This window comes from Amaranthus tricolor, chromosome 10, assembly GCF_026212465.1.
Source record: "Amaranthus tricolor cultivar Red isolate AtriRed21 chromosome 10, ASM2621246v1, whole genome shotgun sequence".
Classification (NCBI taxonomy): Eukaryota; Viridiplantae; Streptophyta; class Magnoliopsida; order Caryophyllales; family Amaranthaceae; genus Amaranthus; species Amaranthus tricolor.
The window spans coordinates 7225022-7247596 of record NC_080056.1 but is presented as its reverse complement, the minus strand read 5'-3'; the positions used below and the strand labels follow the sequence as shown (position 1 = coordinate 7247596).

The 22575-nt window shown below is 32.5% G+C and overlaps 3 protein-coding genes across 3 annotated transcripts; 1 reads left to right on the top strand and 2 right to left on the bottom strand.

Annotated features, from left to right (window-relative positions):
• Positions 1–2078: 2078 nt before the first annotated feature.
• On the bottom strand, positions 2079–7010 carry LOC130825650 (plastid-lipid-associated protein 6, chloroplastic). Its single transcript, XM_057690974.1, has 4 exons — positions 6562–7010; positions 3461–3697; positions 2604–2730; positions 2079–2510 (listed from the first exon to the last, which is right to left on the bottom strand). Exons 1-4 carry the CDS (start codon positions 6814–6816, stop codon positions 2296–2298), a joined length of 834 nt encoding a protein of 277 aa, XP_057546957.1. The 5' UTR covers positions 6817–7010; the 3' UTR covers positions 2079–2295.
• Positions 7011–9222: 2212 nt separating this feature from the next.
• LOC130825649 (KIN14B-interacting protein At4g14310) lies at positions 9223–13756 on the top strand. The gene is made up of 3 exons (XM_057690973.1): positions 9223–11057; positions 11633–12246; positions 12760–13756. The coding sequence occupies exons 1-3, from the start codon at positions 9408–9410 to the stop codon at positions 13289–13291; spliced, it is 2796 nt and encodes a 931-aa protein (XP_057546956.1). The 5' UTR covers positions 9223–9407; the 3' UTR covers positions 13292–13756.
• A 2006-nt stretch (positions 13757–15762) lies between these two features.
• LOC130824779 (protein ALP1-like) lies at positions 15763–21223 on the bottom strand. The gene is made up of 5 exons (XM_057689798.1): positions 21133–21223; positions 16767–16916; positions 16392–16672; positions 16083–16308; positions 15763–16007 (listed from the first exon to the last, which is right to left on the bottom strand). Exons 1-5 carry the CDS (start codon positions 21221–21223, stop codon positions 15763–15765), a joined length of 993 nt encoding a protein of 330 aa, XP_057545781.1.
• Positions 21224–22575: the final 1352 nt, after the last annotated feature.

The window sequence follows — 22575 nt, the reverse complement described above, 5'->3', positions numbered from 1 at the left end:
ACTACCCAAAATATTTAAATTAAACTTGATTTTTTAGTAATCGAACCTCAAGATGAAATGAATTTGATCATCAACCCTAAAAAATATAGCTAAATTGGATTAACAAAAATTCGAAAATGTTAAAATTCTCTAAATTTGAAATTTTGATCTATAAGTTTTCTCAAATTGTGTAAAACAAATTTTAGCCTTGATAAATAACAATTTACATTGATTATAATTATTAAGAATTCGAAAAAAGGCTCAAGAAAACAATTTTTTAAAAAATTTTTCATTGTTTAAATGTCATGCTTTACTTATTTTCGAGGATAAACCTTTAATGTATTAATGTAATTTTTAGGAGATTTGGCAATTTCCTCCCTTATGACCATGGCCTGGCCTTGAGAAAAGGTATATATGTATGACTTTGTATAGGGTTTTGAATGATATGACTTGAGGATTTTAGGCTTTGAGAGACAATGGGTTCTTTAACCATCACATCAATCAAGTATTGAACTATTTTGTGTGGTAAACTCTTGACATACCTAATCTTTATGCTTTAGACCATGTTTAGGCATAACGCATTTTATTGTGCACTTGGGGATAATGAGAATGGATTGAATTTGTATTTGAATAGTCACTTAATTGAGTATGGGGATGCTAATTTCTTAGCCCTTTCTTCTAATTCATTCTATATTATCATCGATTAGCCTAGTGATGATGAGAATGAGTCAATTTGTGAGTATAAAGATTTTAAAGAGTTTTGTATGATACTGACTCTTTTGTTGAGACCTTGGTGGATTCTTTTGTTGGTGGTGATCCCTATGAGTCTTGTGGTCTTGTGCCCCTTAATGATGAGACTCACATGAAGAAGCCTTACACATCTATTATTGATGACCACTTACAGAGATGTCTTGCACTTTAATGTTGCATACGTGATTAGCACTCTAAAATAGGAAAAATAGAATTCAAGGTGGGCTATATTAGCACCTCTACGTTTGTTGCGTTGCCAATAAATCTAGAGGTACCTAAGACAGTGAGGATGAAAAAATAGAAAAAGCAAAAAGTTTTAAGAAAACTTTTAAAGAGAGATAAATTTTCTTCTCATTAACTTTCAACGACTTCCTTCTTGGAGCTCACTTTAATAACATTCTAAGCCATGATTTGTTTGGTGTAATTATACAAAATGCGTCTTTTTGTTTACTAATTAACCGTAAGAGTAAAGTTGTCTTTTATTTTTCTATGTAAGTTATGCTTAGTAAGTTTTTATTAAGCTATTGGTTAAGTAATTTTTATAAAATTGCAATCTAAATTATATAAACCTATCCAATTACACTTGAAATTTCTAGGAATTCATTAATAAATAAAAGAGATAGCGATGTTATATCATAAATATTAAAGGTGTGCAATGGAGCAGTGCCAATTAAAAGGCCATAACCTAGCCCGTTTTCAAAGGGTTGATCCCGGAAAATTATCTTCAAAGGTCGAGCTTTTAATCGGTTGTACCGTAAAAATATTAAAATGTCTTTTAACTAAGATTATAAAAAAAATTCATTTAGCAAGGGTCTCGATACAGTGGTGTATTTGCTAGTTATTGTCGAGTGATTTAGTAAGAGCGTCAATAGGAGAATTTTGTTAATGACTGATTTTGCAAGTCTCACCAAGTGCATTCTCTTGATGTTGATCTCAAAATTTATTTCAAATTCAGAATTGCATGCAAAACATGTTTTTGAAATGGTAATTTATTTTCCTCCTAATCTTGCAGCATTTATTTTTGAATTGCAGATCACAACCTCAATGACAAAATGGATCACGAGATCAATTTATTTCTCGATTGAAAAATGAATATATATATATATATATATATATATATATATATATATATATATATATATATATATATATATATATATATATATATGGGATGGGCTGGTCAAAATATTTTCTTGAACTGGCCAAATTCGTTAGGAAATTGCCCTGACCTGGCCAAAAAGAGAAAAGAGAAAAGTTTTCATGCAATAGTTTTTTTATAACAAAGCTAGCAAATTTAAAGAGGAAGGGGTATTTTGGCTCTTACTGCTTTAATGAACTGAAAGGCTGAATTGAACAGAAACAAGAGTTACCCTAGTCATTGAGTAGGGCAAAAACAATTATCATAACCAGTTACAATTACAACATCGTACAAAATTTGGTCTTGAACCCATGGCATTCTCTGTACATTTGTATTTTGAGAATTATGTATCTCAAATATATATCATACAAAATAAATATACATTTAACATTTTAAGCAAGTCGAGAGATTTATTACAGTTCTATAGTTTAAGAGATGACGAATACTCTAAGCTCACCTCTGTCTCCTCTAGTGACACGGGTATCTGCATCCATATACGTGACCTCAAAATCACCACTTCCAGGGTTCGTTTGAGGCCGGAGTGCATCTGGAATACGAGGAACTTCTAGTGGAGGTAGCTGCGACAAGTTTCCAGTTGTCTTCACGGTTGTTTTTTCAAACACGATCTTAACCTTCGAGGATCCTAACCACATGGAAAAAGTATATATCTTTTCTTAAAACACAACCTTTACTTGAAAACACAAACTTGATTTAGATGATGTTTAAGAAAAACAACCTATGAGTTCGAATTTGTGTGCTAATGTGGCAGTCACTTCAAGAGGTGGTAATGGCCATGGAGCGCCTAGTTCAATCTCGACAATATTGTCAAAATCTTTGCTAACTACATCGATTCGTTGAAACACCTACACAGAAGAACAGCGAGTAAATGCAACGAAGTACAAGCTAAGTTTTGACTCAAGTACAACACCAAAAGTTAGCAATTTCACACTCCTTCACCCTGGATAAATGATTACATATGTAGTATCATATCAAGATGTCCTTAAAAGTTCACCTTTCCTGGAATAGTTTTGGACATTTGGTTTATCATAAAATTTCCGCTCTACTTAAGCAAGGTGATGGAGAAAGGATAAAAATTGGGTGTGTTGACTTGAGTTGGCTTTTTTTGCAGGCTTTTAGCTTTTGATTTTTTAGTTAGTCAAACATCAAAAAAAATTATTTGGTAAATAGCTTGTAGGTCAACTGAAAAGTTGATACCCCAAAACAAAAGGCTAGTATTAGTATCCTTTTCATTAGCTTTTAGCTTATTGACACACTTTTTGTTTAATAAATAACTAACAGCTAACAACTAATTTTTACCAAATATCTCCATAGTAGTTGCTTAAACAGTTGACTTAATAGCCTACAAATTAGTCAATACACATCCAGTCAACTGCAGTCGAAAGCCATCGCGAGCAAAACAGACCCGTAGCCCATATACTACACATATGATTTTGTACAAGCACGTCATATTTGTAACCGGAGAGACTGAGTTTGACAAATGACAATAAATTCTAGATTAAGAATTTGAAGAGTCAACCCTACTGGTCTATAAAGAGACAATTTAGCAGTAAAATGGAAGTATGACTGGCAGACCTGACCAAGGGTGATCGGAAGAAGCCTTCCAGTGGGAGGTCCTGGACGGCTCCCACCTAAAGTGCGAGATGAGAAAGCACTGCTATATATCAGTTTCCATCTTCCTTGGAGTTTATCAAGATCAGATGTGAGGTCTAAAGGTCCAGCAGCAGCTTCAAGCTCTCGTGCAGCATCATCTGCCCTCCTCAGATCATCCTCACTAGCAGCAAGACCTCTATTGAGCCCAGATACAGCACTCTGTAGTAAATAGTAAATCATACACAAAATGAGATTAAAATTAGGCTGTCAACCTTACAAATACATATGTGAATTGGATGCAAGAGGTGATCAGGCACAGACATAGAAGAGATTGAATACAAAAATTCAGAAAACTCTAAGCAATTGTTCACGACTTTACGCTGTATATTGATCTTGTTTGAGAGCGAGTGAGACAAATCACATCCCCAAGTTTCTCGAGAGTGATCCAAGTGCTTTTGTGAAAAACCAGATGAGAAAACAAGTTATTTCTTGGGTTCAAGCCATTGATTGAAGAGAAGTGTTCCTTCTAAAATTACTTATTTCCACATGTATTTTGAGAGACATCTCTCTGAATTCGGTGCAAAAGAAAACCTCTAACCCATTTCCTTGAGCTTGACAACGGTAAGGGTCCTTCAATTCTTGGCAACGCCAACAGGTCTCAACCCTTTTATATGTTCTTTTATGTTTTCTGTGTTCACCTTATGTGAGGGTTGTGCCCCTGTTTCAGTTTCCCGTCTGTAGTCATCTATTTGATGATTTGTCCCCTCGGTGATCTAGACTTGTTATTTTAGATTTGACTTGTCTTTATCGGAGTTCTAGACTTTTTTCATCTTGGTCTAGGATCTTTATTGCATGTCTCTAGGTGGTCTTTTCATTTGATGAAATTAAACAACAATCGTCGAAGCTGCTGGAGAGTTTCTTAATGTTGCTCCCCTTACTTCTTAATTCCTATCATTTGTGCTATCTTGATGAATATTTGAAGGACATCTGCTCTCAAAGATGAAGGTCACTCTTTTGAAATCAAAGAACTCCAATACAGCTAAACTTAGTTACATGAATTCCAAATAATTTTCAGTGTTCCCCTTGTTTCGTTTTTATGAGGTGAGATAGAAGATTGTGATAAAAAAATTAAGAATCATATAGTAAGATATTTTATTATTTCTCTTCACTAATATTAGCTGGTTCATAAAATGAAACTTAACTTTAAGGTGGCAATTCATCTTGATCAATAATTTTAAAAATTGAGAAGACAATGTCCAAGCCCTCCGGAAAGGTTCATTATTAGCCAAACTTGGTAACTTAACAAAAGCTTTGAAGATTTAAATGTGGAAGGGATTTTAGACCCTATAAATTAGGACATTGGAAAGGAGCTAGCATAGTTAAAGATGTTGTCCTCAATATCAAAGGATCCTAATTTAGGCAAAGTGTTGATCTTGGATTCCTGGGATGAAGCTGAATAGTGTGAATGTTCTGCTTGACTTGAAAAATGATTAGTCTTTATTCAGAAGAGCATAAGAATTAGAGGCTTAAAGAGGATTCAGTAGGAACTAGGAAGTGAATCTCGATAAAGGGAGCTCAAAACAATGAGAAGTTAAAGTGAAGATAAAGTTAATGAGTCGCATGACATCTCTTTGTGAAGCATATGGTGTGAAGCACTCAAGAACAGATTTACCAATTAAAGTCAAGCCAAGACGTGGCTTTGTCTAATAGCAACATCTTAGCCATTATCTAACATTTGAATATGAGCAACTAGAATTACTTATACCAGTGTCTAAAAACTTGGTTGACACCATATATTGGTTTATGCAATTAGATATTATTCTTTAACTAAGAACAACTAATTAATAACATTATTCTTGTTCATTGCAGAGAAAGTAATTATTTCTAAATTAAGAACCTCTTTGCTTATTTACCTTAGCATAGTACTGGTTAATGAGAAGGGGTAAGAAAAATGTCAAGGACATCAATATTTTGACTTAATAATTTCCTACTTTATCAATTTCTTTCACATATTAGCTACCAAAAAGACCAGAATAGCCATAATGGCTGAGTTTGTCAAAGAGTTCCTTTAGACAACGGTTGTTGTACATCATCCCCGAATGACACTCTTAGTCAACTTCAAGGACAATGAGTGACCAATTTGTGTATAGATACTCCTTAAAAACCTTAAATACTGACTTGAATAGCCAATAGCATCGCCATGCCTCCAAGAAATATGAAGCCTAGGTTTTAGGTTTTGGGGCAAAATTGAAGCCCAAACCTGATATACATAGGTTTTGAGCCAAGCTATAGCAACTATCGGTTGTTACTACCATCACATGGTTCTCTAATCTCCTCATGAATTGCAAATTGAAGAAAGAAAACTAATGGTCGGTTATGGGCTACTTTGGTGCAATTTTGAGTGAATCGTGAATTTAAATACCAAATTAGCCGGCAAAATATGTTAAGTTGTTTGTTATAATCCCTCAAATTCAAATGGCCCAACTAATTACTATAAAGCTTTTCTTTCTCCTAAACCCACTAGCTCATATTATTGGGTTTTGTCAGAATTTTTAAGGAATAGGACATGAAAATCCTTATCTGATAAATTGAATTTACTGGACTTCTAACTTCTTATCAATCTTTTTTCTTGCCTGAAACTTGTTTTTTCAAAATGATAAAAATTACAAAAGAACAAAGCATCTTAGATGATAGACCAAAACCAGCATCACAACTGCAAAATCAGCATTCAACCTTATCAACTTTAGACAATATCAATATTACTATACATATTTAAACCCTCCTCAACGAAAACCAAACCCAGGTCCTTCATAAGGGAAGTGGTACATGCTCAAACTTCACAAAAAAAAAAAATTAATAAAGAAAACATCTTAAACCTGATTGAATAAATTAAGTAAACCATTATCATCACCATCCCAAAAACTGAATAAGGTCTGAAATTTCAGAAAAAACATCTAAACCCTAATTGAATAAATTAAGTTAACATCATCATAATCATTAATCACAATCAAAAAAGTAAACAAATTAAGTGGAAGCAGAATAATTAGATCAAAATGAAAAAAAAAAAAAGGAAAGAAAATTACCAACAATTTGAGCTTCAAAGAATCAATGAGTTCCTTGTAGTCAGGAGAAGGAAGCGGCGGCGGAGGAGGAGACTCAGTTACAGATACTTGAAGCTTGGGATAGAATCTTCTTCCATTTTGAATGGTACTCACTTTAAACGATTGAAGTTTTCCGCCATAACTAAGAAAATCTCTAGAAGGTACTACAGATGAACTTGAAGAGGACGATGAGAGAGTAAGACGAGTCTGAGAAGCAGGAGAGAGGAGTAAAGCCATTGTTAATGGCTCTGTAAATGACAAGGTGGTTATAGGCTTATAGCGTTATAGGAGGGTTCTTGATACGATTTAGGATATCCAATTAATTTGATCCATGAGTTTCATTCATTAAATTAATTTTTATCGAAATTTCTTGTTTTTCTGGAATGTTCTAGGTGCTAAAGATACTCCCTCCTTTTTAAATGAAGTTAAGGTAAACCCATATGAATTAAGAAAAAAATAAAATTTTTTAATAGTAAATATATTATTTTATTAAATAATAAATTTAATTGAGAAAAAAGTAGTAACTATAAATATTAATAAATATTAAAAAAAAATTAGTGGAAAAAAACATGAAAATCACAACTATTAAAAAATATTTTTGTAAAAAGGTGTTTGGCAAACGGTTAATAGTTGATAGTTGATAATTGATTATAGTGGCTGATTTGATCAACTGGTTTTATTAACTTGTTTGACCTGCTGATTTTGAACCGCTGTTATTAGCAGTTTGTTCATAAACAGCTTACTTATAACAATAAATTGTTTCAACCAGCTAATTTACCAAATATTATCATTTGATCGTTTGACTATCAAAATTTTTATTGTACCAAAATAAGTTAAAATTGTCCAATAAGCTATTTTGTCAAACGCCCCAAAAAATTAGTAAAAAACATATAGAGACCGCAAAGTATATAAAAAGTGTCAAAATAAAGATAGTGAAAAATATTTAAGAACCATAAATAATTAAGCATTATTAAAAATTAAAATGAATATGAACAATGCAAAACCACCGCACCAAGTTCATTGGTTGGTAGGTTAAGACTTAAGCAAGATAACGCATCTTTCTTTGTAATGGGTCAAGTGGTGGAAGCTCAGTGTATTTTCGAATGGTAGATCAAAAGAAATTTAAAACCAACGAGCAAACTTATTTTCCTAGATTAGTTTTTTATAATTCATAAAGAGGTTTTTACATAATTTTTGAGTTTAGTATGAATCAATATTTAAAAACGTACTAACATATTCAAGCAATATCAAGTATAAATAGCTATCATGGGAGGTCAAGTACACCTTTTGGGATTGTATTTTCCTCATCCAAAACCTAACATTTTATGCTCTAAGTCAAAGAAGTCTTAACCACTATGTACTGATCGCAATTCGCAACACATGTCATAACAATATTAACAAGCTTAAACATCCTGTAACACACCAATAAACCATTAAGCCCTAACCCTAAAGACTAACTCTAAAATTTCATTGTAAATTTTTTTATTTATGTAAGAGTAAAACTCTACTTTAGACATCAAGATAATTACAATGAAATCTCACTTAATTATGAATTAGTAATATTTTTTTAAATAATTTTAATTTATGAATCATGAAAATAAAATTGCTCCTTTCTATTCACCCTAATACTTCCATTTAACCTTTGACACTGTTTATCAATCATTCTTAACTTTTATTTTATTTTTAATCTATAAGTTATAACATAATCAAGTGAGATCTTGTTTGATTCGTTTTAATGTAAAAAAATTCATATCTACGTTTTAAAATTTCTAATCATGCATAATTAAAGATATTGATGATAGAATTCTATCGACAAACATGCCAAGTCAAATGATATTATTAGGGTGAACAAAAGGTGTAAAATACTCTTAGTTCTGAGCATAGATATGAACTTTGAAGTGTACGCCCTTCGTCTCACTCATTTTGCACTAAGTAACATTTTGGTTCATCTTCACTCATTTTGCATTATTTATAACTTTTGCTAATAACCCATCACTTTATTTTAAGGAAAAATTACCGTAAATAATACAACATTTTGTTAATTTTTCTACAATAATACCAACTATTGATTAACTATGAATAATACCAACTTAAAGGAGTGTTTTTCATGCAAATCTCTAACATGTTAAAAATCAAATTATAGGTGATTATAAGCTAAAAAAAATTGGTAATTTAGTTAACAAACTAAAATTGGTATTATTCTAGGAAAACACCCCCTAAGTTGGTATTATTCATGGTTAATCAATAGTTGATATTATTGTTGGAAAAATATCAAAAAATTAAATTATTCACGGTAATTTTTCCTTATTTTAATCTCATTCATATATTTATTTTCAAAAAAAAATCTAATCCATATATTTCAACAACTTTTAATTTCATAGATAGAATTAATTAACTTTCTTTATTTATCATTAATATCAATTTATCTCTTTAGTGGTAATGACCAGATCGAGAACATAAAGGGGTAATTTTTTCAAAAATCCAATTATTGTTTTGTCTTGATGGTCAAAAGCTCTTGCTTCCACCTGGAGTTGAGGAATTAATTAATGGTCAAAAATTTGAAAACCATCTTTAAAATTAAAAATAAAATTACAAAATTAAAAATCGCGGTATTCTTTAAATTTAAACTCTCAAAAAACCCTTAATCTCCCGCTCCTCTTACTCCAATTCACTCTTTTTTTCCTCTTTCCTTTTTCTCTCGCCTACTGTTTAGTTTTTACCCAATTTCTCTTCTCCTCCACAAAAATCCCCATTATTCTTCTCCATTTTCTTGTTAAATCCGATTCCCCAAATTGATTATTGATAACGAACCCTAAATTTAATTAAAGATGTCAGCAACATCAGTTCGGCGAATCAAAGAACGGGGAGGTGCTGGAGGAAAGATCGCACTTTCAGTACCCACTAAATCCAAACCTTCAACTCCGAATTCCGAAAAGTTATCTGTTATTACAAGTGGAAGGAAATCAATTGGAAAGGAAAATCCGAACCCTAATCCTAGATCAGTTGCTAGAGTTTCAGGTACAGCTCAAAAGCCGGTGATTCGGCAGATGCCCAGAGTTTCTGATGTTGAACCCAGGTCAAGATCTCGAGGTAGGAGCCCTAGTCCTTCTGATTTTAATCGAATTTTGTCAGATATGCATAGAACTAGGGTTTCTTGTAGTGAAATGAAAAAGGATGTTTCTAGTTTCAAGGGAGGAGATGGATTTAGGGTTTTAGATAAAAAGGGTTTTAAAGAAATGAATAAAAGAATAGTTGAAAAGGGTGTTAATGGAGGTAGGGTTTCAATCGACCGGAAAGATAATAATAAAAGTATTGGTAAAAAGGAGGGTAATTTGCCTTCCATTAAACAACCTGCTAATGATATTAGTAATTCAAGAATTGGGCGTGCTAATGAGATTAATGAAGATGGAAACTTTGATGCTATTGTAATGGAAAATGTGAATCCAAGTGTTGTTATGAAGAGTAATGGTGGTTTGAATATGGAGAAGTGTGGCGCAGAGTTAAGCGCAAAAGGGTTGAGTGTGAAAACCACCATTTATTCCAAAGGTTTGGATGTTTCTAAAGAGAAAGGAGTAAATGAGGAGGGTTCTAGTAGTCGTATCGGTAATAAGAATGCGAGTAAGTTGCATGAGAAGCTCGCGTATTTAGAAGGAAAAGTAAAGAGGATTGCTTCGGATATTAAGAAGACTAAGGATATGCTAGATATGAACAATACTGATGCATCTAAAGTGATACTTTCGGATATTCAAGAGAAGATTTCGGGTATTGAGAAAGCCATGGGGAATGTTATTGTTGATTCAAAAGAGGTTGTAACAGCTGATTGTTCTATTAATTCTGATGATTTGAAATGCAATGAGAGTGATGGGTTATGTAAAACAAATGATGATGATCACGACGTGCAAGCTGATTCTTCACAAGTACCTGTGAAAGGGTTAAACAGTGAAGAACTCGAAGCAAGGCTTTTCCCTCATCATAAATTGTTGCGAAATCGTATCACTCAGAAAGTGGCACAATCTAGTTCCCAGATGGATAAAATCCATAATAATGGGTCAAATTCCATGAAGGAATCTGAGAATCATGTTGACGAAGATCCTATAGAACTCGCTTTCCTGGCATCCTTAACTAAGATGCAGCCTGAAGTTGATGTAAAAGAGGTAGAAGTTACAATGGATTGTAAGGAAGTTCAGGAAGCAGGTGATACTGAAAGTTCAACTGCACGAAAGCGTTCAGGTTCATGTAGTGTAAAAAATAAGGTTGAACTAGAATTGGAAGCTGATGAGAAACTCGATGAATTTGACGAGCAAGAGAATAAGCAGTCGATGATGGTCGACGAGGACAGGGATGACGACTCAGTGTCCCAGTTAATTGAAATTGGGCGCAAGACATCTACAGGAGGATGGTTTGTCTCAGAGGGAGAATCAGTTCTTTTAGCTCATGATGATGGTTCTTGTTCTTTCTACGATATTGCTAACCACGAGGTATGCCTTCAAAACCCAAAAACTCAAACTCAAAACTTTTCTTTTGGATAATACAAAAATTACTGATTAAATTGGATTTTCAGCTTTTGAGTATAGCACAAAATGCAGATTACTTGTGGATACTTACTGAAAGTGCCCTTGATCTTTGTTAATTCTTGAATTTTCAGAAATTCCAGTAGTCTTTTATTTTAGCCGACTCCGATCATTTGGGGTTAATTCTCTGGCATTGTTGTTATCGGTAGAGGTGTTCATTCGGGTCATTGGGTTGATTTCGGATTAGTTGTTTCGGTCTGTTCAAAATGGGGTTTTGTGTCCACGTTAAATTTTACATAATTGTAAATCCATTTTTAAGTCAGGTCAAATCGGGTTCGGTTACAAAGTTGAGTGTATTTCGAGTTATTAGATTTGTTTTGAACACCTCTAGTTGTCGGTAGTGTGTCATTTGAAAAATTTTAACTTGGATGAATATCTATCTCTTTCCTTCTTATTGGAACATGACAGAAAGTGAGCAACACTCATGAGTTACATAATTGAACAGCAGTGTATGAGATGCTATAATACTGCCATTTTTGCAGGAAAAAGCTGAATATAGGCCACCAGCAGGAATTTCGGAAAACATGTGGAGGGATTGTTGGATAATTCGTGCCCCTAGTGCTGATGGTTGCTCCGGAAAGTATGTGGTGGCTGCATCTGCTGGAAATACCATGGACTCAGGGTTCTGTTCATGGGACTTCTACACCAAAGATGTGCGAGCTTTCCACATCGAGGACAACACAACCAATCCTCGAGTAGCACTAGGACAGTTAGCTGATAACATTATGTACAGAAGGAATGCTCTATCAAGCGGCATGTCTTCTGAGAATCGACAATGGTGGTATAGACCTTGCGGACCCTTAATTATTTCAACTGCAAGTTGTCAGAAATCTGTTAAAGTGTTTGACATCCGTGATGGTGAACAAATTATGCGGTGGGATGTTCAAAAGTCAGTACTACCGATGGATTATTCTAGTCCATTGCAGTGGAGAAACAGAGGAAAAGTTGTTATAGCTGAATCAGAAGCTATTTCTCTGTGGGATGTGAGCTCACTGAATCCCCGAGCATTGTTATCTGTTTCCACTTCTGGTCGTAGGATATCCGCTCTTCATGTGAATAATACCGATGCTGAATTGGGTGGAGGTGTTCGTCAAAGGTTTGTATCATACTAATTTCACCAAAAATTTCTTATGCATAAGTCGGTATTTCCATCTATTGCTTTGTCATGTTTGTTGAGTAATAAACTCTTTTTGGAAAATACAATGCATCGAGTTATATAGAGATAAACAAAGTGTCAACTTATGTTACTTGGACTCGGGTACTGATGTCGTATACCTGTACGTGTCCAGTGTCAGATCGTCTAAATATTTAATTTTATGCCTAAAATGAAGTCTCTAACTGCCATACCAATGTCCGAGTATCAAGGTTCAGACAGGGGTACGTGAAGCAAAATGAAGAGTCCGAATAACATAGGTATCGACTAAATGTGTATTCTATAACCAAACTTATCAGCTAAACTTGTATATAAACTCACTAAAGTATCGATCTGATGACCTGATCTGAACCTATTGAAACTTGCTGGTAACGCTTGTGGAAAGTTGTCTTATATAAACTCGCTAGCCCTAATATTCAATAGCTTAAATTGAATCGGTGACTATTTGGTGTGCAGAGTAAGTTCGTCTGATGCAGAAGGAAACGATGGAATCTTCTGCACTGCGGACTCCATCAATGTCCTTGACTTCCGTCAGCCATCTGGTATTGGACTTAAGATCCCTAAGATTGGTGTAAGCGTTCAGTCCCTCTCCTCTCGAGGGGATTCAATATTCCTTGGCTGCAGTAGCGTTATCTCAGCAGTAAAGAAACAGGTGCAATCACAGGTTTTACAATTGTCTTTACGTAAACAAAAGATCGTGAGCACGTATAAGTTACCTGAATCGAATGCTCATTCCCATCACAAGGCACTGACTCAAGTTTGGGGTAACTCTAGCACGGTTATGGCTGTTTGTGGACTTGGGTTGTTTGTTTTCGACGCTCTAAAGGATGATGGATTGCCTTCATTTGTTAGTGACTACACTAGTCCACAGTCTGCCATCGAAATTCTAGGACCGGATGACTTGTATTCGCCATCATTTGATTGTGTTTCTTCTCAAATTCTGCTGATTTCAAGAGATCGTCCTGCAATGTGGAATCACTTGCAATAAACACGATGTACTATAGAGTATCTCACTCGTTCTTGTAAAATAAATCGTGTATTTTTGTTGAGTACAACTGTGTTATTTAGCGTTCGTGTTTATGAGCTGAATGAGATTTTAACGACGTTTGCTTGTGAGTTTTTAATACATGGCTAGTGTCTTGATTGATGTTTTTTCATAACTCGTTTCGAGAACTTGTGCGAGACGATCTTTGTTAAAGAGTTGGGGTCATCAACTTTCTCTCTTAGGGGGTGTTTGGTATTGGAAAGAAAAAATGTAATGGAAAGGGAATTGATAAAGAGGGGTAAGGGTACAGGTATGGATTATGGTTATTTGCTGTTTGGTATAGCCATGTAAGGGAAACACTTGTTTACCTTTCCCTTGTTTTGTTTTGATATTTAGTTACTTGCTTAAATTTTTAGCGTGACATTGTAAGTAACAAATCAAATGAACAATATATATCAAAAAATTATACTAAAGCCCCACATTTTCTTGCTTTCTTCAAGCATTATCCTTCATTTCCTTAATAAAATTCAACATAATTCAAGCCTCAATAAAATCAAACATTATTACAACACTTCAACTATTAATCTGCATTATATTATAACTAGTACTTTTCATTTTCAGAATGCAAAAGTGTATAAACTAGAAAATAAGCACCTAAATACAAGCACAAGCACAACCATTAATGACAACTATTTAACTCATGTATTTTAATAAGACCATTTTCACCTTTTTTTAGAAGATCGAGCACATATTGTTTCTTGAGGTTTGAATGAGCTTGATAAAAGATTTGGAACTTGTGCTCTTAGGCAATGAGAATTGTAGCTACTTCTAAAGTTTCAGAGGGTGAGACGCCATCTAATTTCATTACCTCTTCCAAAACTTTATTCACTTTTTCATCCATCTTCTACTCTCTCTCCTCGGCTTTGGCCCATGCGCTAGCCATCGTGCCAAGATTAGCATTAATATTTTCAAAAAAAATTTCGAAATTACTTGTAGCATCATGGAGAGAAGAAACCAATTTATCAACATCACTTTGAAGAGTTTTCTTTCCCTTTAATTCCTTGAGCTTGGGTTTTTTTGAAGATGTTGAGTTATCCTTCTCTTGTTTGATCGAATGCTTCTTGGATTGTATAGAGTGAGTAGTTGACTGACTTCTTGAATCCGCATCATCTTCCCCATCACTATCTACAAAAATTGGCTTCTTTGCAACTTCAATATCTATAGTGTTGATTGCTCCCACAAAAGACTTGCTCTGATCACCCGTGGCCTTATCTTTAACATAAATCTCCTCAAGAATGTCATAGTAAGGAAAAGGTACTCCATACAATCCTTTAGCTTTCTTATGAACCTATTCCATAAAAATAATGAGATTGCACAGATTTATAAATAATGAGATTACACAAGAAGTTATCAAATACTTCCAACATTATCTTAATTGGATGAGATGATTATTAAAACAACTATTGTTTTTCACTCTATTAACTGAGCTTAGGACTGTTCTTGCACACAGGATATAGAAAATGTATCATATAGTTCCAACATTATCTTAATTGGATGAGACACCATAAATCCAAGAAGGCCAATTCAAACCAACAACCAAAGCAACATCAATAGACAATTGGTGTAGATAGCAAAAAAGCCGAAGTAGATAGCAAAAAAGCCTAGAAAACTTTACCTTTGCCCATTCATCAAACACCTTGCAACATCTTCTTGTCGGCATCCCACCCAAAACCTGAAGTAGATAGCATCTCAGCCAGTGCACTATACTTCTTTGACCAATGTTTGATTCTCGATTCGATGTGCAAAAAAACCTTCAAACCATAACTAGGAAGCTCACTGTTAATCAACTCTTCCAACCTACTCATGTAACTATTTCTAAAACCACCATCACCTTTCCACTTAGAATCAATAGACAATTGGCGTAAATATTTTATTAGCATCGAATCTTCTCGACACGTCCAAAAGCGCTTATTCTTGCCCCTCCTTCTACTACTTTCCTCTTGGCTAATAGTATTCACCTCCATCTTAAATACCAGCAAAATACATTACAAATTGTCATTTTCAATTGTTACAGTTAGTTATGGGTAGAATTTAAAAGGTAAAAATTCATATCAAGTGAATAAAAGTTTGGTACTTTCATACCTACTTCATATGCAAAAAATCAAACAAAATAGGACATGGGTAACCAACTAATAGTATCATCAAAGTAATTTGCATTTTGTTTATCCAACATGTTTAAAAATCAAACAATCACACAGTACCAACCTTTTCTAACTCTTGCCCTCCAAGCATTAAATAAATCTTGAGCTAACGTATTTCTATAAGTAGTCCATTGATCAGAAGTTGCAATTCTAGTAATGTACTCAACTTCATCATCAAAATCATCATCCGAATCATTATCGCTCAATTCCTCTTCCTCTATATCATTTGTGGGCATTACTTTCCTAATTAAATTGTGAATAAACAACAAGCCATCACAATGCGACCTTAAGTTCGAATAGGAAAAATGAGGGGCTTCTAAGTATACTCCATCTTCCTTTAAGTAGCCCAAAACACCTCTCAATTACATTTCTTGCTTGAGCATGTTTCATATTGTAATACTCTTCAGCAGTTTGCGGTTGTTTATTTGTCCATTCCTTAAGATGATATCGTTGCCCTCTATATGGAGCAAGAAAACCCTCACAATTTGTATACCCCCCACCAACCAAATAATAATAACCTTCAAATTTGTTAAAATTGGACGATTAAAGTGAGTTTTATTAACTATATAATTTCTTTTAAAGATATAGATTACCTCTAGGAACTCTAAAGCCATGTGGCCTAGAAAGAGCATTGCAAAGGACACGGACATCATGTGCAGAGCCTTCCCAATCCAGAAGAACATAGATAGATAGCATTTTGGGTGCACAAACACCCAACACATTCGTAGCAATGGTACCTTTTCTTGTCCGGTATTTTCCACGTTCTTGGGAATGTGCATTTACATTAATGTAGGTACTATCTGAGGCTCCTAAACAATTCTATAAAATCAAAGAAAAAAATTACTTCTTTAAACACAAATAACGTTATTGTAGGTAAAACTTAGATTTTAAGGCGATAGTACCTTAAAGGGTTTCCACCTTTCATCTTCACATTCTTCTAATATTGGTGTGGGCTTGTAAAGCAAATGATCGTGCAACTTAAGTATAGCCCTTAAACACAAGTTGAATTGATGACTCACAGTTTCTCCACTTCTTATGAAAAAGTGAGCAATTGATCTATTTTTTTTATGGTGAGCTAAAGTGTACAAAATAATGGCAACTATCTCTTCAAGAGACATATTTTTTTGTCCGAGTGAGGCCTCCAATCTCCTTAAGCATCTCACAAATGATACTAAAAGTTCGCCTAATAACACGAAGTTCACTTTTGCAATGTATGTCACTCTCTCTAATTGGATGATACATGATTATTAAGCGCAATCTTTTTCTATCTTATTTACATTCTATCAAGCGAATACCCCTAATCGTAGAAACACTCGTCATGTACCAAACCCAGTACATCATCATAACTACAATAACATTTAAGATAATCAATTGGAGTTGTTTAAGGCTTCTTTTTCTTCGTATGGATTGTGTAGGCATCATCATAACTACAATGACATTTAAGACATATAAACATATAGGGATGGTAGTAATAATCATCAAAATCCGAGAGCATAAAAGACAATTTAAATAGTAGAATAAGTAGTAGTAATAATCTTAGTTTAATAATCTTAATTTAATAATCTTCATTGTTATTAACAATGTCAACGATTTTCAGTTAGTTGTATTCCATGCTATATTCTGTGTGCTATTCAATCAACTCATACTCTTGGTTACTGTACTTTTGAGTGTATACCCATCAATAGACAACAATCTTGGTAATGTATATCCATTAAACTCAGCATGACAAATTAGATTGAAAGCATGACATATAAATTTTAACTAGAAATCTCAAATAGGAAAACAAAAAACAAGGCAGTACTATTTTGAAAAGAATGACATTCACCAATTTCAACTTCCAACACAATAACTTCTTTATATGGCTGGTATTATCTCATGTTCTACACAAAATCTTACTCAATTAACAAGCCAAAAATGAGACCAAATCATAACATGATGACCATAACACTCTAATCAAACAGTGAGAAATCCATATCTTCATCCTCAAACCGATTAAATTCTCTTAATAGCATCATCTATTAAACGAGATAGAAGAGGGAGGGGGAGAAGGTCAAGCCACTTCCTAGCTGATTATAACACGATTGAAGTTGAAAGGAGCAACAGATCCAAGTGAAAGAGAAATTGTCTTCACCGATTAAATTCAGCATTTTCAATTAAATTGAACAAAAATTGAAGAAAATCAAACACTTACATGAGCTGTGAAGACTGAAGAAGGAGAAGTTATACTAATTGCTCTTTAATACTCTGCCATGGAAGATATAGAAATGAAAAAAAATGAAATTATGTAGTTTCAAATTATGGATTTCAATTATGAAATCATAAATGATAAGTTTGAGAATGACAAGGTTTGGGTAGTCGTTCTCAAATTCTCAACTTTAAGTACTTTAAAAACAATGGTGTGACATTGATCCAAATCCAAATTTGAAAATTTTTGATTTGCCAAATAATAAATTTGAGCCAATTTTAAATTTCCAAATGAAATCATTGTTCCCAAACATGGCATTAGGGATTTAAAATTGAGAGTTCAAGAAGAGGAGAGAGAAATTGAAGGTTTTATGATCTGGAATTAGGTATTCGAAGACACAAAATGGGCTGAAATAAAGTGTTACCTCTCCATAATAGGCTGAAACATTTGAGGGGATGAGTTACTTGTAGGAAACGGATTGGGTTTTTAATTTTTTATACCAAACAAATTGTAAGGGATTGAGTTAATCTATTCCATTACCAAACCCTTAAAAACCCATATTCATTCCATTGGGATTGCTCCATTCCCTTTGGTTATGTGAGCTTTTCACATGATTTGAGGCATTTTGTAGTTATTTTCTTCACAATCTAGGGGTGTTTGATAATTAACTGTTGGTTATTTAGTTTGTTTGTTTGACCAGTTTTTAGCATTGACTCTTTTATTAATTACTCTTTGCGTTTTTAAATGTTTTTCCATCAAGATCATCATCTTCATCTTATCCAGTGTATCCTGCTCATAGAAAAACTATGAATAGGGTCTAGGGAGGGAAGGAGGGAGACTACTCATATTCATAAAGAAGAGCACAGCCAAAAGAGTCTCCCGGCTCGAGAAATGTTTTTCCATTTGGAATATTTCACCTTAAGGAGTGAGAAATTTGATCAATGTTTTTGAGACATATTTAGAAGATAAAATATATCCATGTGGGATCTCGTTAAATTCGTCTTAATGTATACTTTTTATCATATAGTTTTTGTAAATTTTTTTTATGCGTATTAAGAGTAACTAAGACTTAAAAGTTGCTTTGAAAATTATGCAAAAAATAAATGAGAAGAACAAAAAAGAAACTTGTTTGTGGAGGTGTTTAGTAAAATCAAACTTTTGGCTATCAGTTGATTGATAGAGAAAAAAATGAGCCAGATAAAGCTATTTAAATTAGCCTTTTGATTTTGCTTTAAAATGTTGGCCAACACCCTAAATTTTTATTTTTAGTAAAACACTATAGTTACCAAAATAAAGATTTTAAGTTATTTAGTAAAGTAATAATTTTTATTCAATCAATAATGCTTATATATGTGATCATATAGGATCTAATTATTATTAGTAATAAAATAATTTAATTAAATTACACATCAAAGTTTGTTTTTAGTAAAACACTACAATTACCTAAAATAATCCAATATATTTTATGCTCATGACATTCAACTTCTTCATTTGTAACATAAGAAAATAGTACTAATTAAATTTGCAATCTTTTCTAAACTATGACTAGTGTGAAGTGTCCATCAAATTTACTTTATACTCCTCCGTTCCACTATACTTGTTATATTTTACTTTTTACGCAATTTAATGTGTTATTTTGAGCATTTATATATTAAATTATACACATCTAAAAATTATAAAAACTTAATATTATGAAAGTACGCGATTAGACGATTCAAACAAGATCTCACTTGCCTACAATTTTTCTAACACATTAGCCACAATATATAAAATAAGTTTGAACAATAAATAGTGTCAAAAATTATTATGTAGAGAAGAATTCAGAACGGAGGTAGCAGGTATTTGGTGGAGAAACCAAGAAAAAGGAGATAAAAATCAATGTTGTGGGGGTGGTGCAAGAAATGTGTAAAAGAGTAAAAATGTAAATTAGATATATGAATGAAAATTCAAGAAAAAATCGTTACTAAAAATAAAAGTATAATAAATATAATAAGATGATTTAAAAAGTAAATTGAGATTTATGACTAGAGAAGTATAAACAAACCATGGTGATTTAACATGGTCGTTAACCTACTACTATCAAGTATACTAACAATAATTAATTTAATCAACAAACTTGCTAACAACTCTCAGCAATCCATGTATTAGGGCTACACGTAAAGCCATTAGAAGACTCACGCACATTCCATTTTACTTGGATTTTTTCCCAAATTATATCTTAAAATTGTATAGGCGTTTTCTCTATTATCTTTTTGATACATGGTAAGCTGTGAAGAGATAATAAGAATTAATTTTATGATCTTATTTGAAGGCTTTAAATCTCTTAACAACATAAAACATAATTGGGCAGATATTTCGGAGAATCATATCATTGGTTAACGTAGTGAGACTTTTTTTTTTTGAACTTTGTAATACAGTTCAATTCTCACTACAAATAAGAAGATTTATTTTCCTTTTTCTCTTAATCCTAAGCTATCCCAAAAAAAAAATAGATAAATCGAAATACTATATTGATATGGTTGTTTTTTTTATTTGGATTAAGTATAATTCACCAACTTTCCATTTTGTATAGATATTAATTAAAAGAAAACACACACATATATCCACACTGCCTATTAATTTCGTATTCATATGTGTCCCAAACCCCTAACTCGAATTGCTTTGAACTTTGTTTGGAAAATAAAAATTTTACAAATTGTTGTATGAAGCAGTTTCACTGTGAGACGTAATCCATACATGGGTTATAAAGGCCAATTTATGCAAATTATAAAAATATGTTGTCATTTAGAGCGTATAATGGTCATCGAAAATGATAACTCATTAAATCAAATAAATAAATTAAATAATTAATAAAGTTAAATATCCCAATATTGCAAAATTATTGTTTTGTGCAAAAGTATTTTTGCGGATCGCGAGATTTCAAGACAAAGTTTTTGTTTTGAAAATTGCTCAGGTCGCCGCGACTCTCGCACTGGTTTTTACAATGTTCGTTTTATTCGGTTTTGTTAGTTATGCAATAACTACCTACGATTATTATGGTTATCTTAACTAAATTATTGGGATGAATTGATTTAATATCGACATTGATTCGTGAATCGATGTTGCGGTTCATGAAGTGACATTACTTCATGAATGGTTGTATGCTTTTCTATAAATATAGAAAGCATGTGTAAGTTATTATCTTACATGAGATGTACATGGAATATCCATGCAAATTATGATTTTTTTTCTTCTCTAGTACTTTACATAGAGAACTTGCAATCCTCCATTGTAAATTTTCGTTTCTTTTTCCACTTAAGTTTTCTTATGTTGTTCTTAGTTCCTTGTACTAGGAATTTAGTGTAATTTTTTGTATCTCAGGACATATTTCCGATTTATATTCCCAAGCACCATAGTAGGAAAGAAATGATGTTTTAGGAAAGAGCATCTCGCCTAGAATTAATATCAAGTTCACATACAAAATCTTCTTGTTACAATGTTCGATATATGGTGTTCTCGATGATGAAGTTCACATTTAGTGTATGTAAAGCAAATGTTTGAACTTGTCATATGTTTTGTAACCTACTAAATTTATATAACTTTATTTTATATGTTTGATTAATAAAATTAAAGTCACATTTAAAAAAAAAAACTTCTTAATCTATAACTATTTCACATAGAAAGAGTCTTTTATAAGAGTAGCTGAAGAACTTGCCCCTTTTATCCCTACTCTTGAATGTCATTAATTACTTTTATCACGGATTTAATCGTATTTATTATTTTTCTAAAATAATCGATTCTTGTATAGATTGATTATTCAGGCTACAAACCAAAAACCATTAACCCTTTTCCTTATAAACCAAGTTTTTTGTCTTTTAACTCTTTGGCATAATTTATGGCACATGGAAAACTTATGAATACTTGCTTCATTCGGTTGGTGACCATTTTTAACTTATTGTTTCCTAAAATGGCATCTTTGACCCTCAAACCCCCAATGCTATTTTTGGTTGCTAGCTATTTGAGGATGAAAAATTAATATACATAATTAATGAGTATGGTTATTGATGTTATTTGCAAGCTAATGAAGCTACATTAAATAGGGTTTTAAGGATGTATGTTTGATTTTTGTTGTTTTTTTTTTTTTTGAATTTTTTTCTTTTTTCAGCCTATTCTATATTTTAAGTAAAAACTCAAAAAACTTAAGAGGGGTATTATCGAAGTTGCTTCAAATTATTGGTATAGAAAAACTATAATAAACATGTTGAAACGATATTCTTTTTTCGGATATTTACCACTTTAGTGCTTCAATTGTCGATAACACTAGGTTTGGATTGCGGGATTTTGAGGAAAAAGAAATAAGGATTAAGAGATTTATTTTTCTTGGACAAAGATAATAATTTTGGAGGAAATGATTTGAAGAGATTTTCTTTATTAATCACTAGATAGATTTCCGTGTGAAACACGGATGCTATAAATATTTACTGATATTATTTTATAAAATTAATTTATTTACAACATAAATTTAATTATTAAATTTTTATATTTATTATGATATTATTATTATCAAAGTGAATAAATTATTTACTATACAAAAATATTAAAACATATACTCATAGTAATTATTGATAATAGAGAAAAATAAAATTTTTAAAAGTCTTCAACTAACTTATTCATTATATGATGATTATTTATTATCTAAGTTAAAATAAAGATTTATATATATATTTATTTTTTTGGTTTATATAAGAAAATATAATATTTTAATAGATCATCACATATAGTTATAATTAATCAACAAATATTACATGTTTTGATGAGTTATTGTTTCCTTAAATATTAAAAGCTTTCCTATCAATAATAGAAAAATGACAGAACACGTGTGTAAAATCGTTTCTTCATTAGTATATTTTATTGATTGATTA

What these genes read in the sequence shown, in the direction of transcription:
- LOC130825650 (XM_057690974.1), bottom strand. Translation starts at nt 6,816, where the DNA reads ATGGCTTTACTCCTCTCTCCTGCTTCTCAGACTCGTCTTACTCTCTCA. An exon ending in CTTTGAAGCTCAAATTGTTG is followed by an intron (nt 3,698 to 6,561) that starts GTAATTTTCTTT and finishes TATTTACTACAG; the next exon opens with AGTGCTGTATCTGGGCTCAA. An exon ending in ACACAAATTCGAACTCATAG is followed by an intron (nt 2,511 to 2,603) that starts GTTGTTTTTCTT and finishes CCATGTGGTTAG; the next exon opens with GATCCTCGAAGGTTAAGATC.
- LOC130825649 (XM_057690973.1), top strand. Translation starts at nt 9,408, where the DNA reads ATGTCAGCAACATCAGTTCGGCGAATCAAAGAACGGGGAGGTGCTGGA. An exon ending in ACGATATTGCTAACCACGAG is followed by an intron (nt 11,058 to 11,632) that starts GTATGCCTTCAA and finishes CCATTTTTGCAG; the next exon opens with GAAAAAGCTGAATATAGGCC. An exon ending in GGTGGAGGTGTTCGTCAAAG is followed by an intron (nt 12,247 to 12,759) that starts GTTTGTATCATA and finishes TTTGGTGTGCAG; the next exon opens with AGTAAGTTCGTCTGATGCAG.
- LOC130824779 (XM_057689798.1), bottom strand. Translation starts at nt 21,223, where the DNA reads ATGACAAGTTCAAACATTTGCTTTACATACACTAAATGTGAACTTCAT. An exon ending in AAAGGTGGAAACCCTTTAAG is followed by an intron (nt 16,309 to 16,391) that starts GTACTATCGCCT and finishes TTGATTTTATAG; the next exon opens with AATTGTTTAGGAGCCTCAGA. An exon ending in TGGCTTTAGAGTTCCTAGAG is followed by an intron (nt 16,008 to 16,082) that starts GTAATCTATATC and finishes ACAAATTTGAAG; the next exon opens with GTTATTATTATTTGGTTGGT.